At 48.8% G+C, this 14226-nt stretch overlaps 4 protein-coding genes across 9 annotated transcripts; 1 reads left to right on the top strand and 3 right to left on the bottom strand.

The window, feature by feature from the left end:
- Positions 1 to 291: 291 nt before the first annotated feature.
- LOC123183112 (F-box protein At1g10110-like) lies at positions 292 to 2290 on the bottom strand. Its single transcript, XM_044595852.1, has 2 exons — positions 2161 to 2290; positions 292 to 1917 (listed from the first exon to the last, which is right to left on the bottom strand). The coding sequence occupies exon 2, from the start codon at positions 1910 to 1912 to the stop codon at positions 932 to 934; it is 981 nt and encodes a 326-aa protein (XP_044451787.1). The 5' UTR covers positions 1913 to 1917; positions 2161 to 2290; the 3' UTR covers positions 292 to 931.
- A 1574-nt stretch (positions 2291 to 3864) lies between these two features.
- Positions 3865 to 6028, bottom strand: LOC123183113 (F-box protein At2g26160). The gene is made up of 2 exons (XM_044595853.1): positions 5829 to 6028; positions 3865 to 5427 (listed from the first exon to the last, which is right to left on the bottom strand). The coding sequence occupies exon 2, from the start codon at positions 5420 to 5422 to the stop codon at positions 4208 to 4210; it is 1215 nt and encodes a 404-aa protein (XP_044451788.1). The 5' UTR covers positions 5423 to 5427; positions 5829 to 6028; the 3' UTR covers positions 3865 to 4207.
- Positions 6029 to 6102: 74 nt separating this feature from the next.
- LOC123183114 (ras-related protein RABA1f) lies at positions 6103 to 7746 on the top strand. Its single transcript, XM_044595854.1, has 2 exons — positions 6103 to 6509; positions 7088 to 7746. The coding sequence occupies exons 1-2, from the start codon at positions 6292 to 6294 to the stop codon at positions 7518 to 7520; spliced, it is 651 nt and encodes a 216-aa protein (XP_044451789.1). The 5' UTR covers positions 6103 to 6291; the 3' UTR covers positions 7521 to 7746.
- A 443-nt stretch (positions 7747 to 8189) lies between these two features.
- Positions 8190 to 13147, bottom strand: LOC123183110 (probable E3 ubiquitin-protein ligase ZFP1). Of its 6 annotated transcripts, none has more exons than XM_044595849.1 (9): positions 12874 to 13147; positions 12212 to 12267; positions 12059 to 12107; positions 10735 to 11560; positions 10205 to 10504; positions 10071 to 10105; positions 9171 to 9269; positions 8912 to 9067; positions 8190 to 8643 (listed from the first exon to the last, which is right to left on the bottom strand). In XM_044595849.1, exons 4-9 carry the CDS (start codon positions 11501 to 11503, stop codon positions 8509 to 8511), a joined length of 1494 nt encoding a protein of 497 aa, XP_044451784.1. In that variant the 5' UTR covers positions 11504 to 11560; positions 12059 to 12107; positions 12212 to 12267; positions 12874 to 13147; the 3' UTR covers positions 8190 to 8508. The 6 variants fall into 6 exon arrangements, with proteins under 6 accessions (XP_044451784.1, XP_044451782.1, XP_044451783.1 ...); XM_044595847.1 differs by having other exon boundaries at positions 10071 to 10504; positions 10735 to 11130; positions 11218 to 11560; XM_044595848.1 differs by having other exon boundaries at positions 10071 to 10504; positions 10735 to 11121; positions 11218 to 11560.
- Between the last annotated feature and the right edge of the window lie 1079 nt (positions 13148 to 14226).

Below are 14226 nucleotides of genomic sequence, written 5' to 3'. Positions count from 1 at the left end.
ATATTTCATAAATTGGGTTTGATAAAAATATATTCATAACCATAAAATTTCCAGAAAAGATTTGGCATGGCTGTATTGAAATATGTTTCAGCATCTATTTGAAATATGCATGGCAATACAATTTGTCGCAACTTTTAGAAAACAATTTGACAAATAAAAATATCCAATAGTACAAAATATTATCTAGGAACATGTTCCACTGTCTAATAACTGTGTAGACAGCAAAAGATGCCCCGTGCTTGAAAAAGTTCTTGAAATAGGTGTTCAGACCACAAAACTGCACAAGGCCCATCACAAGATATCTACTTGAGCACAAAGGAAATCTACCACTACAGGTGATCAGAGTCCACCATGCCAAATCATCGAACAATTGAAAAAAAATACTACAATGCATTTCAGATAAAAGTAAAGATAGTACCAGCTGAAAGCCGGCACCGTTAACAGCTTGCATAGTAACCACCATAATTAGTTCAGAGAATTACTGATGCATGGCAACTAACAGAATAACCTATAGTACAGATAAATACTACTAATGCATTTCATGTCTTGCATGGTTTCCACTGAACACCACACCAACCACCATACATACCACGGTCAGATAGATAACATGTGAGCAGCTTGCAAAATAACCACTGAACAACAACATCTATAGCACGGTCAGATAGCCTGGTAGCAGCTTGCATAGAAATAACAGTGCTTCAGTCATGAGGGAAGAGCCATGCTGCCAGACGCATTTCATCGCCACGCTTCCAGGAAATGTCTGGATGAACAGAACGGTACCTGCCGGATCCCATGGCCTAGGTGCCGTAAGAAGTGTTCTCCTCGGCATAGCCATACTCCGTACGATTTTCCTCATCATCATCCAAAAACAAGATGTGATCACCCGGGACCCCATACTGAGAGAAGGGCAACGACCTGGAGCACCTTCGCCCTAGAAACAACACCTGGTCAGCCCCCACCGTCGACACCTTGACCCATCCTGAATGCTCAAAGTCAGCCTTGAAAACCTCAAACGCACTTGGTCCAGCAACGGCTCCACCGTCGTAGGAACCCGGCAGAAAATCGTCCTGCGTACCATCAGCATTGCCCCACAGGACTCAACCAGGTAGAGCTTCTTGCAGAGCATGGTGGTGGTGCCGAACACGTATGAGAACCATGGATCACCCTTGATGACTTGTCCAATACGAGAAACCTGTGGATCCCCGGTGCTATGGTCGTCGCTGATGTTCACCACAAGAAGGTTCTCGCCTTTGGTGAGGGCGTAGAGCTTGCCCTGGTAGAATGACATGTCTTCAAACCTCTTGCACCGATCGTACGCACGTACTGACCACGACAAGGCCCCTGGCTGGCACATTAGAATCTGACTTGTGTATCCAATGCCGACAAGGGCAGCAACAAGATTTGGTGAGCACACGACTAGCTTACTTATGTGCAGCTTGTCTGAGTCCTTCATATGCATCCATGTGACATAAGGGTCAGCTACTTTTGCCCCATGCTCATACGACCATTTGGCGACTGCATTTGGAGGCCGGAGTCGGACGCTGGAGAGAGGAGGGAGCGTCACTGTTTCCCTAGAGAAGGGGTCGACCAGGAAGCAGCCGTCGTCGCGGGGGAAGACGAGCCAGCTGCCGCAGGCGCTCTGGTACCCGGCGAAGCCGCAGCCGGGGAAGCGGAAGGGCGTGGGGTAGGGGAGGCTGTAGAAGGTGCCGTCCGGGAGCGCGATCAGCGGCAGCGGCGGGGGCAGCCGCTGCTGCTGCCTCGCAGCGGCACGCCACTGCGGGCACACCGCGGCGAAGCGGGCGCGGTCGGCATGCGCGGGGAGCAGGCTGAGCACCAGGCCGGCCAGCTCCAGCGGGATGGACGACCACGACAGCGCCGGCGGCTGCAGGTGGGGCTTCTTCTCCGCCGCCATCAACCCTTCGAAACAAGAAAGCAACGGCATCAGCGAAAGCCGCCTCATTTTCCGAATTCCGACATGGCAACGAGACGGAAAACACCAATGAGAATCACGGAACGGAAGCATTCCCCGGCGAGGCGGCAATGCGTCGAACATCTGGCGTGCATTGCCGGCAGAAGCGGCGGATTTGGGGGACACAAATCCCCGAGCGAGCGAGGGAGGAAGGAGGAAGGCCCGTGAAGAGAAAGAGAGAGAGGCGGTACCTGAGATACCAGTGCCGTCCCGCTGCCGGAGAGGGGGTCGGAGTTGCCGTGCGCGCCGGAGCTGGAGTGTGGAGTGTGTGACTGTGGTGGGAAGTGGAGCGGAGTGTCGAGTGTATCAGTCCAACAGCCCAACTGGCTGTGGATACGCAGGCCCAGGCCAAACCAAGCCGTATGGGCCGAACGCCCACTCACTGAAAAAGATGCCCCCGTTAGCATAAGAAAAATGAGTTCCCGCCTTCTCTTTTTCAAAGAGGAACAGTATCGATTTCAGTTGGCACTTGGCGACTTCGAGATTGATTTCAATATATTTTCCCCATATTTATGCAATACTTTTTTAAAAAATACATCTGTGTGTGCGTGTGTGAAAAATAATCTGTTCAAGGAAATTCTAAAACATGTTTCTAATATGCCCAGGGTCCATAAAAAAAGTACAAATTATTCCAGCGAATTTTCATGTTCATATAGGAAAAAAAATATTGAAGCGTTATGCCGTCTATGAAATATGTTTATGCATTTAAGAAACACACAAATTGTTACTCCCTCCTTACCAAAATATCAGACGTTTTTGCAGTTCAATTTTGGCACAGACCAATCACCAGTAAACAATTATTATTTTTGAAGCCGACCAGCCAACAACTATCACCTGAACATTTTGTGAAACAAACATGAACGCCTTATGTATATGCAAAGGCCAAGAAAAATGAAAGGAGCAATTTAAAGAAGATGACAGATAAACAAATAATGAAAAGAGAATAGACAAAAAAAATTAAGAAACAGACTGAGAGAAGATGGAGAAAAAAGGCATATTAAAGGAAATATTCAGCAAATGGAGCGGGTGCGCAGATGATTTTACTTTTCAAACAAAGTGTACTCAATTAGGTGCTTGCAGGATTTTCCTTTAGTCAACCAAATTTGTTTAAATCTCACGTGCAAATGACTCAATGTTTTTTTCAAATGGATCATGCGATCCTTTTGCGGAAAAAAAAACACTCTTCATTAGGAAACCCCTATTAGATGTTGGGTGTGTTATACCCCTTATTTAGCCATGCTGTGGGTTGGAAGACAAGATTAAGTTTTCATTGATTGACTGTTATTAATGTTTTAAATAAATAAATAATTTATATAATTTATAGACTGTGGTTGATAAATTAATATTTAATATAATAATAAATTTTCCAGCAGATATCTTGTACAATTGTTTTGAAATATGTTTCAAAATCCATAAAAGGGTCATAAAATGTTCTTGCAGCTTTTATGGTATTTTGACAATTAAAAATATTCATTACAAAAAAATTATCTAGGAACATGTCCCACCGTCTAATGATTGCTTTGACAGGAAAAAAATGCTCCATACATGAAAAAGTTATTGAAATATGTGCTCAAGCCACACTAACAGCACAACTGCGCAAAGATCATCACAAAAGATAGCTAGTTCAGCTAAAAACAAATCTACAACTACAGGGAGTCACACACCACCATGCCAAATCATCGGAAATTACAAAAAAGACCACGACCGCTTTAAACATCTTCCATACGCACAATAACAATCAGAGTACCAGTTGAAGACCAATGCAGTTCTTTAAAAAAAAAGACCAATGCAGTTAGCAGCTTGCACATTAACGACCATGATTAGTTCAGAGTACCAGTATAAGACTGTAACTAACAGAGTAACCTAGTTCAGATAAAATAGACCACCATGTCAAAGATACAGAGAAGAAATTATGCATTTTGAGATTTTTAGTAGGCACAGGCAACAGCCACAGTACACAGTTAACAGCTTGCATATCAAGCACCACAATTACTAGTTCAGACAAGTACTAATACACAGGCACTTAACAGAGTAACCTAGTTCAGATAAATTACTACTAATGCATTTCATGGCTTGCATGGGTTCCACTGAACACCACATCAACTACCATACATATACCACGGTCAGATAGGTAACATGTGAGCAGCTTGCAAAAAAACCACTGAACAACAACAGCTATGGCACGGTCAGATAACCTAGAAGCAGCCTGCATAGGGATAACAGTATAACACCTCCGCTTCAGTCCTGCGGGAAGAGCCATGCTGCCAGACGCATCTCATCGCCACGCTTCCAGGAAATATCTGGATGAACAGAACGGACCCTGTCAGATCTTATGTCATATGTGCCGAAAGAAGTGTTCTCCTTGTCATAGCCATACTCCACAAGATTCTCCTCATCATCATCCAAGAAAAAGATGTGACCATCGGGGATCCCATACTGAGACAAGGACAAAACCCTGGAGCACCTTCGCCCTAGAAGCATGAAACCCCCCAAAGCCGACACCTTGACCCACCGTGAATGCTCAAAGTCAGCCTCAAAAACCTCAAAGCTGCTCTCTCTGGCAACAACTTTGCCACGCACTCCAGGTCCAGGTACCTGGCACCAAATCGCCCTCCGAACCATCAGCAACGTCCCATGCCCTTCAACCAGGTAGAGCTTCTTGCAGGGTATAGTGTTGTCATCGAACACAACTGGATACCATGGCTCACCCTCAATGACTTGTCCAATCCGAGAGACCTGCGGATCGCCGGTGCTTTGGTCCTGGCTGATGTTAACCACAAGAAGGTTCTCGTCCTTGGCAATGGCGTAGAGCTTTCCCTGGTAAAATGACATGTCTTCGAACCGCTTGCACCGATCGTAGGCGCGTACTGACCACGACAAGGCCCCTGGCTGGCACATGAGAATCTGACTGGTGTGTCCAATGCCGACTAGTGCAGCAACGAGAGTTGGCGAGCACAGGATTAGCTTACTTATGTGCAGCTTCTCAGATGTATTGATATGCATCCATGTAGTGTAAGGGTCCGCATATTTCACCGTGCCGTCCTCTGACCATTTGGCGACTGCATTTGGAGGCCGAAGCCGGACATTGGAGAGAAGAGGGAGCGTCACTGTTTCCCTAGAGAATGGGTCGACCAAAAAGCAGCCGTCGTCACGGGGGAAGACGAGCCAGTTGCCACAGGCACTCTGATACCCAGCAAAGCCGCAGCCAGGGAAGCGGAAGGGCTTGGTATACGGTAGGCTGTAGAAGGTGCCATCCGGCAGCGCGAGCAGTGGCAGTGGTGGGGGCAGCAGCTGCTGCCGCTTCGCGGCGGCACGCCACTGTGGGCACACCGCAGCGAAGCGGGCGCGGTCGGCGTACGTGGGGAGCAGGCGGAGCACCAGGCCGGCCAGGTCGAGCGGGATGGACGACCACGACAGCGCCGGCTGCGAGTGCGGCTTCTTCTCCGCTGCCATCTGCCCTGCAAGCGCAAAGAAACAACATCATCAGCGACCACTGCCCTTTCACCAAACACCAACCATTCCAACCAAACACAGCGAGCAGAATCACGGCACAGAAGCAGCAGCAGCAGCACTTCGGTTGCGCAGAGGCAATGCGTCGAACACCTGGCGCGCACGGCTCGCGAACGCGGCGGGAGCTGCGACGGACGGATGGAACCCCAGTCCCAGACCCACACCCCGCGTGAGCAGGAGAGGAAGCCCGAGATCAGAGGCGTCCCGTCGCCGGAGCAGGCGTCGATCTTCCGTAAGCGCCGCATGGCCAGAGGCACGGCGGGCGCACCCGGCTCCCAAGCCCTCCGAGCGAGCGAGCGAGCGGGAGAGGAATGCGGAAGAGGCGCGAGGATGAGGGGGAGTCACATACCAGAGAGAGCAGCGCCGTCGTCCCGGTGCCGTAGCTGGGGTCGTCTCGCCGTCCGCGCCGGCGCCGCTCCTGCTGCCGCTGCCGTCAGTGGAGTGGAGTGGAGTGTGACTGGCTCCTGGCTTGCCGAACGGGAAGGACCGTGCGAAGTGAACCGAGTGAGCGCAGCCCAGGCCCATCCAGTCCGTATGGGCTGGGCTGGGCCGCCCGGTCGCTCAGGGCCTACCTACATTTCTCATTCCCCTTGGGCCCAGGCACGTCGCGTCAGGTCGCTGGCGGCTGGCGCGGCGTGCGGCCGACTAACGGAGCGGAGCGGAAGGCACAACAACCACGGCCGCGATACGATCTATCCAGCCAACAAGAAGCAGCAGCAGCAGCACCAGCAGCAAGGAGGAGAGGCCGACGCCGCCCGCCGCCCGCCGCCCGCCGCCGACGAGGAAGAAGAAGGCGGCCGGAGGGGAGGGAGATGGCGTACAGGGCGGAGGACGACTACGACTACCTGTTCAAGGTGGTGCTGATCGGGGACTCGGGGGTGGGCAAGTCCAACCTGCTCACCCGCTTCACCCGCAACGAGTTCAGCCTCGAGTCCAAGTCCACCATCGGCGTCGAGTTCGCCACCCGCAGCATCCACGTCGACGACAAGGTCGTCAAGGCCCAGATCTGGGACACCGCCGGCCAGGAGAGGTAACCCATCCCCCCATCCATTCCAACCCCCAGATCCATTCCTCCCCTCCCTGCCCTGCCGTTACAGCAGCCGCTGTGTCATGTGGATCTCATGGCCCCTTGTTGTCGGCGATCCTTGGATGCTGCTGCTGCAGCAGCACACGCTGCTGTGTTCGATTCAAATGCTCCACTGAATGTCGAGATTCGGTTTGGCATTGCCTCGATCCATACATAGCTTTCCATGGCTGAGCAGCCTGACCATGCTTCAGGTTCAGGGTATCACATTTTTAGCAATGTGCTGTTGCAACTGAAGATTGTGTAGGGCCAGGAGATGACCCTGATATAGACTGTACATGCAATCCAGCTGTTAGAGAGTAGAGCATATGTGCTTTGGGGAACATGCTTGCTGGTTGACGAGGAAACATCTTGTAGCCATCAATTACAACTCCTGTGCTGAACAATTTGCAATCATCAATTAGACACAGGAACCTTTTAATTGAGAGCGACTAATTTAACTGCCTGGGTTCAGTGAGAGCGACCATACATGCTCATTTGCTGTTAAACTGCTACCCGCACCGGCGACTGATCATCGTCTGCAGGTACCGGGCGATCACAAGCGCGTACTACCGCGGGGCGGTGGGCGCCCTGGTGGTCTACGACGTCACGAGGCACGTCACCTTCGAGAACGTCGAGAGGTGGCTGAGGGAGCTCAAGGACCACACGGACGCCAACATCGTGATCATGCTCGTGGGGAACAAGGCGGACCTGCGCCACCTCAGGACCGTCCCGTCCGAGGACGCCAAGGCCTTCGCCGAGCGCGAGAACACCTTCTTCATGGAGACGTCCGCCCTCGAGGCGATGAACGTCGAGGACGCCTTCACCGAGGTGCTCTCGCAGATCTACCGCGTGGTGAGCAAGAAGGCCCTCGACATCGGCGACGACCCCGCCGCGCCCCCCAAGGGCAAGACCATCAACGTCGGCTCCAAGGACGACGTGTCCGCGGTGAAGAAATCCAACTGTTGTTCGTCTTAGCTCAAGCATCTTATATACTGTAGGGGAGGGCACTATGTTATTGCAGTCATAGTCCTCGTTTGTATTCATGCGCCATGAACCATATCCCAGTGTTCATTTTGCCATGTTTGATATATTTGATTCGTTCAGGACTACAACTTTTGCTGGTATAGTTTAGGGATTTGAAACTGTGAGTGAGGTTATCGCGAATTTCTTACAGGCCTTTCCTTGGATGTTTTCTACCTCTTGGATATGTGTATTCCTGAGTCTGATTGTTCACACAGTTCCATTTCGTTCAGGGGATTTGTCATGATAAACTGTTACTGTACCAATTTTTTTGGCTGACTCCCATCATGAAAACTACAGTTAAAAGCCAAAAACTATTGCTAGACTATAGGTTAGGCAAAATTTGAGCTTTTAGAGTTTGGTTTATAAGCCAAAAAAACATAGTATATTTTTCTGCTTTTGGCTTTGCCTTTTGGCTTATACCATCATGTAACAGTATCCAGTCAAAAGCCAAAGCCAAGAGCATAAAAATAGGTGCTTTTTTCGGTTATAAACCAAACTCCAAAAGCCAAAGTTAAGCCTAACCAAACACCCCTATACCGTAGAAACCGAAACTGCAAAACCAAGTAAACCATTTTTTTTTTTCGAAACGGAAAGAAAACCATATAGAACATCCAGAAGAAAGAACCATTTGAGTTCTCAATTCTGATTTTTGGCAAAGGGAAATATATAGGTCTAATTACAATGTACAAATAGATAAAACGGGCAATAGGAAAACCATGATGAGAGAAGTTCAGGCACCATGGGGGGGTCTAAGAGCAGTCTAGGAAATGAAACCATTCTCTGGCTATACAGTTTTGGGGCAGGCTATGTCCACAACAAACCGAACAGGAAATTACAGGTAAATAACACAATCATCCAACATCTCTTATGTACAAGAAACTGAGCTGAATCTCAGTCACTGCTGCGGCAAATGGTTTATTGGCGCCGGTCACCCGCTGCTTCACTCTGCTGGCAAAGCTGTTGCCTTGCAGATGGGGCACAAGTTCTTCACCATCAGCCACTGCTTGATGCACGCCTCATGGTACTTGTGACCGCAGTCGAGGGTTCCTACAAGGTCTCTCGCCTCAAACTCCTCCTGCAAAGACACGGAACAAACACGCTTTAGAAACCAGAGACGGGCATTGACAGCAAAACTGTATATCTGGTTAATCTAGCCGTTGATCGTGACAAAGGGGCGTTTTGACTGTTCTAGGTAAATAAGCTGCTTCTAAAAAGGATAAGGAGTTACAATATTATTACTATGTAAATGTTGTCAGGTTAATTGTTTAGTACAGTACAAAACTTAGAAATTAAGATCCAGTGGTGTTACTAACACAAGAGATAGAGTGTGTAAGGGAAAATACCTGGCATATGATGCAAGCATCCTTCTCCACAGACTGATCGGACCCGCGAGCTGCCCTGGGAACAACATACTGATGTACCCTCAGATTTTGATGGATGTACCTTTCTGGCAAACCGGTATTGACATCTCCAATCTGTTCTTGCAATGCTAGAAGGTCCTGCAGGAGAGCAGGACCGCATTTTAACAGTTACATACATGCAAACCCGCGAAAGTGTCTGCGAGAAACTCACAATCCAGTGAGTTGGTCATCTGCTCCATACCTCATAGGTCATGCTGTCTATATCTAGCCCCATATCCCATTGTTCGTCAATAAGATGTATTGCATCATAAAATGTTGACATAGTCGCCATAGCAGCTTGCTGTATGGGCAGATTGATTACATCAGATAGCCATACTCCAAAGGAAATCACTCATAAAAAGTAAGCCCAGTCATATACTCCCTCCGTTCGGAATTACTTGTCTCGGAAATGGATGTATCTAGAACTAAAATACGTCTAGATACGTCCATTTCTGCGACAAGTAATTCCGAACGGAGGGAGTAGAAATACAGTATTAGTGAGGTACGGATCGCAAATTTTAATGTCTGTAGATACTAATAGAGGCAGTAGGCAAGCAAGACAACAGAAACATGATAATCACTTATCACAGCAATGGAAAAAAATGGTTTCATTTGTCTTGGCCAAAATTAAGGCATGCTATTCATGCAACACAGATTGCAGGGGAAAATACATATGGTAAAGGGCTCACAAAAAATGTTTAGGTAATTTGATTTTCTAAAACTTGATGACAGGCATATTTTGAAGATTTCAAGTAAAATAAATGTGCAGCACTTCAGCAACCAAGGGCAATAATTGGCAATGTTTTCTTGAAAAAATATCCCAGAGATCTTTTATGACTAAATTCTTACATCAATTGATTACTCTTTGAAAACGAAATTGTGTTTCCACCATAAGTATGAAGCATGCGTATCCTTGCAGAATCAAGGATTCAAGTCCAAATTATACATGCAAACGGGTAATACATCTTCTATGCCTCACAAGAAACAGCAGGTAGACGCAAACAAAGTATCCAAGGAAGATATTTTTTCCAGCATTAATTATGCAATTAAAGCTACATGCATGCTATCATTCCATGAGAAGAATTATGGAAATGTGAATCACCTGAAGAAGTCTTAGACTCCCATTGTAAACTTGATCTGTAAAAAATGCATGAACTGGAGGTCCGTTAGTATGTCCAGAACTGGAGAAAGGCAGACATGGATCCCAGGTGAACGCCCTTCGAGAACGATTTGCACCTTGCACCATTCCAGCAGGATTTGGACCTTGCACCATTCCAGAAGGGTTTGCACCTTGCACCATTCCAGAAGGGTTTGCACCTTGCACCATTCCAGAAGGGTTAGCACCTTGCACTACATTGCTCTGACGCTGAGGCCCTTGCATCTGAATATGATTAAGCATAGCAGGAGTTTGCGTGCTATGCACAGGAATCTGGTTGAAATGAGGTAAAGGCCCATGAAAAGTAGCAGAAGGGCCAGCTTGATAGTCTTGAAGACTACCATTTGGCATGCCCATTGTTCCTGGATGAGCAAACTGACCTGTTAAAAAAGCAATACTTTCGGTTACCTCTCCACATCTCACTCACAGAATTATATCCTATAGCCAGGCCATAACTTATAAAAGGTTAGAGTTAATCTAACTAATGAAAACTACCAAGAATATAAGCCACTAATTATTCAATGAAAACTACTGACAGACATAAAAAAGTGCCTTGAATCATCACTTAGCAAAACAATTTCACTTTTATTAATCAAGAAGGTTTACTTACCTGAAGGATTGTGGAGTGCATTGTTGTATGCCCAGTGTGGGACTCCGTCAGCAATAATATTTGCAGGGTGTGTAGTCCATGCATTGCCCTGGACCATGTGACCAGCTGGAAATACATAGTTACCATGACGCGCCAATGCTGGGTGAGTAGCCATTGGTGTTGCCCTGTTCGGTCCATCAGCAGAAGAGCCATTTGGTGCACCATGTGATTCAAATGAAGCACCCCATGTCCCTTGTGCAGGATTCTGAGGCACATGAGCAGATGAACTCGAGCTTGCAAATCCATGATCAAAATGATGGCCACTCTCGGTTACAGCATTCCTCATTTTCATGGATTCTCTGGCAGCATCACCAAAACTGCTACTGCTGCCACTCTCATCCCTAGTTCCTGTGGCAACTTGATGATATGAAGGTGAGGGTGGTGGATTGCCCTGTCCAAAACTTGCATGAGGAACATATCTGTTCACAGATGGTGTTGGCATACCGGGATTGTACATAGTCGATGGGTAGACAAAACTCGGATCAACGCCTCCATATGGGTATAAATTCTGAGCATGCTGGCGCTGATTATTAATGCTCTCATAGTAACCCCGTGAGTCACGGACTCCATCACTAGTAGTATTTCCTGGAACTCCAAGAGCAACTTGCACGCCCTGATTGGATAAATTACTCCCAGTGCCACCATTACTGTAATTTTCAGGCTGAGCTTGTCCTTCCTCTGATTCAAGATTATCACCCTGATGTGTCCAACACATATTTCTATGTGGCATGATGCCAACCACAATTCCCTTGCTTATGGATCAACAATGCTTTTTCATTAACTCTTCCTGCAAATCAGATTAAGTAAATATGGTCAGCAGTCAGTCCAAACCCTGTAAGTCGACATGCAAAATGCGAGGAAAACATGTTTTCTTAAGTAGTCGTGGTACAGGACAAAAACTTCACAGAGATATCAATTTGGCAAGAACAGGCATTCTTCAGCTGTAGATAAGGCTTAGCATCAGCAATCTTGATGAACATAACAGAAAATTGTACACTAATTGTGGAGGATGAATGGACACAGATCTAGTGCCAGCATAAGAACATACACAAAGCATAAAATTCAACAGAGCATTAAATGAATAAAATTGGGACGTATGAGTTTCACATGTTTTAATCTCGTAGCATTTTGGAATAGTTTGCAGAGGAATAAATTATCATCATAAAAATGGAAATGAGGTGTAAATTTCCTGCACAGACAAGGATCAACCATAACATCATTAATTGATTAAGAACAAACATGGAACTAATAATTAAACATGATGGCAGATTTAGAACTCAATTACTCTGCTCAGGCAATACCCTTGGGTCTTGGTAATCTTCCAGGCTTAAAACCTGCAATAATAAAATCAAGATGAGGGTCAGAACATACAGCAATTGGCAATTGAAACAGCTTGCTGTCACTTAGACGAAGAGTAAAAACAAGAGTGTTTGGCCACCTGAAAATCAGACTGATGTGTATTATTAAGCAGTTCTACCCTGTACCGACTGTTCACTGCAAAAAGCCAAAAACAGCAGCATTAATAGCTAATTAACTACGCTCGCTTGTCCAGGCACATCCCCCACCCGAATAATCTGCATTCATACACCATGTTAGTTCATCAGTGACTAATCTAAGCCAGCACGCTGTGAAAACAAATGCCCAGCCAAGAGCACTGCATGTATGATGCAGTCCGGTGCCCACACCACGGTTGCAGAAATCAACAGAGACCCGCAGGCCACTCTAGCGGCGCTGCCGTCACACAAGCAGCCGTTTCAATTCTGAACGGCATCAACCAAAGCATAAACACATATTCAGACAGCAGCGCCTCCTGATCCCGAATTTCAGAAACACGGTCCAAGGATGAAATGAAAAACCTCTACGACAATCAATCTCGTGAAATCCGTTAACATGGCTCGAATTCCAGCGAAGATCACTGTCCAGTTCAACGAGCAGCCCACTGCCCGGCTCGCCTCGAGCTGAGAGCTGCTCCCCCCCATTCGCTCTAAAAATAAACCGCCCGCGGCAACCGAGTGCGCGCGGGCGGATCTAGAGGCGCGCGCAGAAATCCTAGAGCCCAGTGGGGCTTACCTAGCCACGGGTGAGAAGGGACGAAATTACCTCGGAACCCGTGCCCGGGAAATCCGGGCGCGCCGGCTGACGCAGCGAGGAGGGACGGCGATTTGGAGGGGCGCGGCCGAGGATGAGCAGGGAACGGCGGCGACGGCGAGAGGGCAGTGGACGGCGGCCGGACCGAACGGGGCGGGGCGGCAGCCGGGTCGGGGCGGGTTGGGGCGGGTCAGGGGGAGGAGGGCGAAAGGGTACGGGAGGAAGAAGAGGAGGAAGCCATGGGGCGGCAGTTCGTTCGTATTATGGCCACTGACTCTCGGTGGACGGCGGCATTCCGTTAATTAAATAGACGAACGAATTACCATAGGGGCAAAAACTGATGAAATGAAAGTACTAAAACAGCCCTATGTGTTTTCTTTTTCCTTACGCTGATCTAAGTATTTTATTTGAGAAAAATATATTTAGAGTTAGTAATCCGGCGGGGGGGGGGGGGGGGGGGGGGGGGGATAAGGAGGGGGGAGAGTTGGTCGACGGCGGCGGCATCACCGGGATCTGGACGTGAGCCCCCTCCCCCCCTCCCCTGCGTCGCTCCGTTCACCCCTTGCTCCATATCGTCGCGCCGTCCCTGTCGTTGTCCCACCTCGCCGCCTCAATCGCCCCCGCCCGGAATTTCGTCCTCCTCCCCCTTCCGGCTTCTGCAGCTGCCGCCCCGCCCTGCTCTGTTCGACCGCCGACTCCTATCCTCTCGCCGGCACCGCTGTTCCCCGCTTCTCTTCGCCGCGCCCCTCCCAACCGCCGTTCTTCCTCGCTGCCTCAATCGACCCGTCCGGATTTTCGGGCATCGTTCCCGAGGTAACATCATTTCTTCTCACCCGTGGCTAACTAAACCTCACTGTGCTCTAGAATTTCCGTGTCCGCGTCTAAATCCACCCATGGGCATTCGGTTGCCGCGGGCGGTTATTCTTGGCGTGAGTGGGGGGAGCAGCTCTCAACTCGAGGCGAGCATGACAATAGGCGCTGCTCGTTGAACCAGACGGTGGTCTTCACTAGGATTCGATGGCTAGAGGAAGAAGGTGGATCTCTATTGTGCGGTGGTGGGGTGGACTGGAAGGAGGGGGTGGGTCTCCATTGCGTGATGGTGGGGTGGACTGGAAGGATGGGCACGAGAAAGAGGGGGTGGATCTCCATTGCGCGGCGGTGGGGTGGACTGGAAGGATGGGCGCGAGAAAGAGGGGGTGGATCTCCATTGCGCGGCGGTGGAGTGGACTGGAAGGATGGGCGCGAGAAAGAGGGGGTGGATCTCCATTGCGCGGCGGTGGGGTGGACTGGAAGGATGGGCATGAGAACAAGGGGGTGGATCTCCATTGCGCGGCGGTGGGGTGGACTGGAAGGATGGGCGCGAGA

Source organism: Triticum aestivum, chromosome 1D, assembly GCF_018294505.1.
Source record: "Triticum aestivum cultivar Chinese Spring chromosome 1D, IWGSC CS RefSeq v2.1, whole genome shotgun sequence".
Classification (NCBI taxonomy): Eukaryota; Viridiplantae; Streptophyta; class Magnoliopsida; order Poales; family Poaceae; genus Triticum; species Triticum aestivum.
Note: the sequence above shows the minus strand (reverse complement) of the source record. Positions and strands in the feature narration are given on the sequence as shown.

Excerpts from the sequence above, each read along its gene's own strand:
- LOC123183112 (XM_044595852.1), bottom strand. The coding sequence starts at position 1,912 with ATGGCGGCGGAGAAGAAGCCCCACCTGCAGCCGCCGGCGCTGTCGTGG.
- LOC123183113 (XM_044595853.1), bottom strand. The coding sequence starts at position 5,422 with ATGGCAGCGGAGAAGAAGCCGCACTCGCAGCCGGCGCTGTCGTGGTCG.
- LOC123183114 (XM_044595854.1), top strand. The coding sequence starts at position 6,292 with ATGGCGTACAGGGCGGAGGACGACTACGACTACCTGTTCAAGGTGGTG. Across the intron at positions 6,510-7,087 it reads GACACCGCCGGCCAGGAGAG|GTACCGGGCGATCACAAGCG; the intron begins GTAACCCATCCC and ends CATCGTCTGCAG.
- LOC123183110 (XM_044595843.1), bottom strand. The coding sequence starts at position 11,503 with ATGCCACATAGAAATATGTGTTGGACACATCAGGGTGATAATCTTGAA. Across the intron at positions 9,270-10,070 it reads GGAGTCTAAGACTTCTTCAG|CAAGCTGCTATGGCGACTAT; the intron begins GTGATTCACATT and ends CTGCCCATACAG. Across the intron at positions 8,644-8,911 it reads ATGCTTGCATCATATGCCAG|GAGGAGTTTGAGGCGAGAGA; the intron begins GTATTTTCCCTT and ends GTGTCTTTGCAG.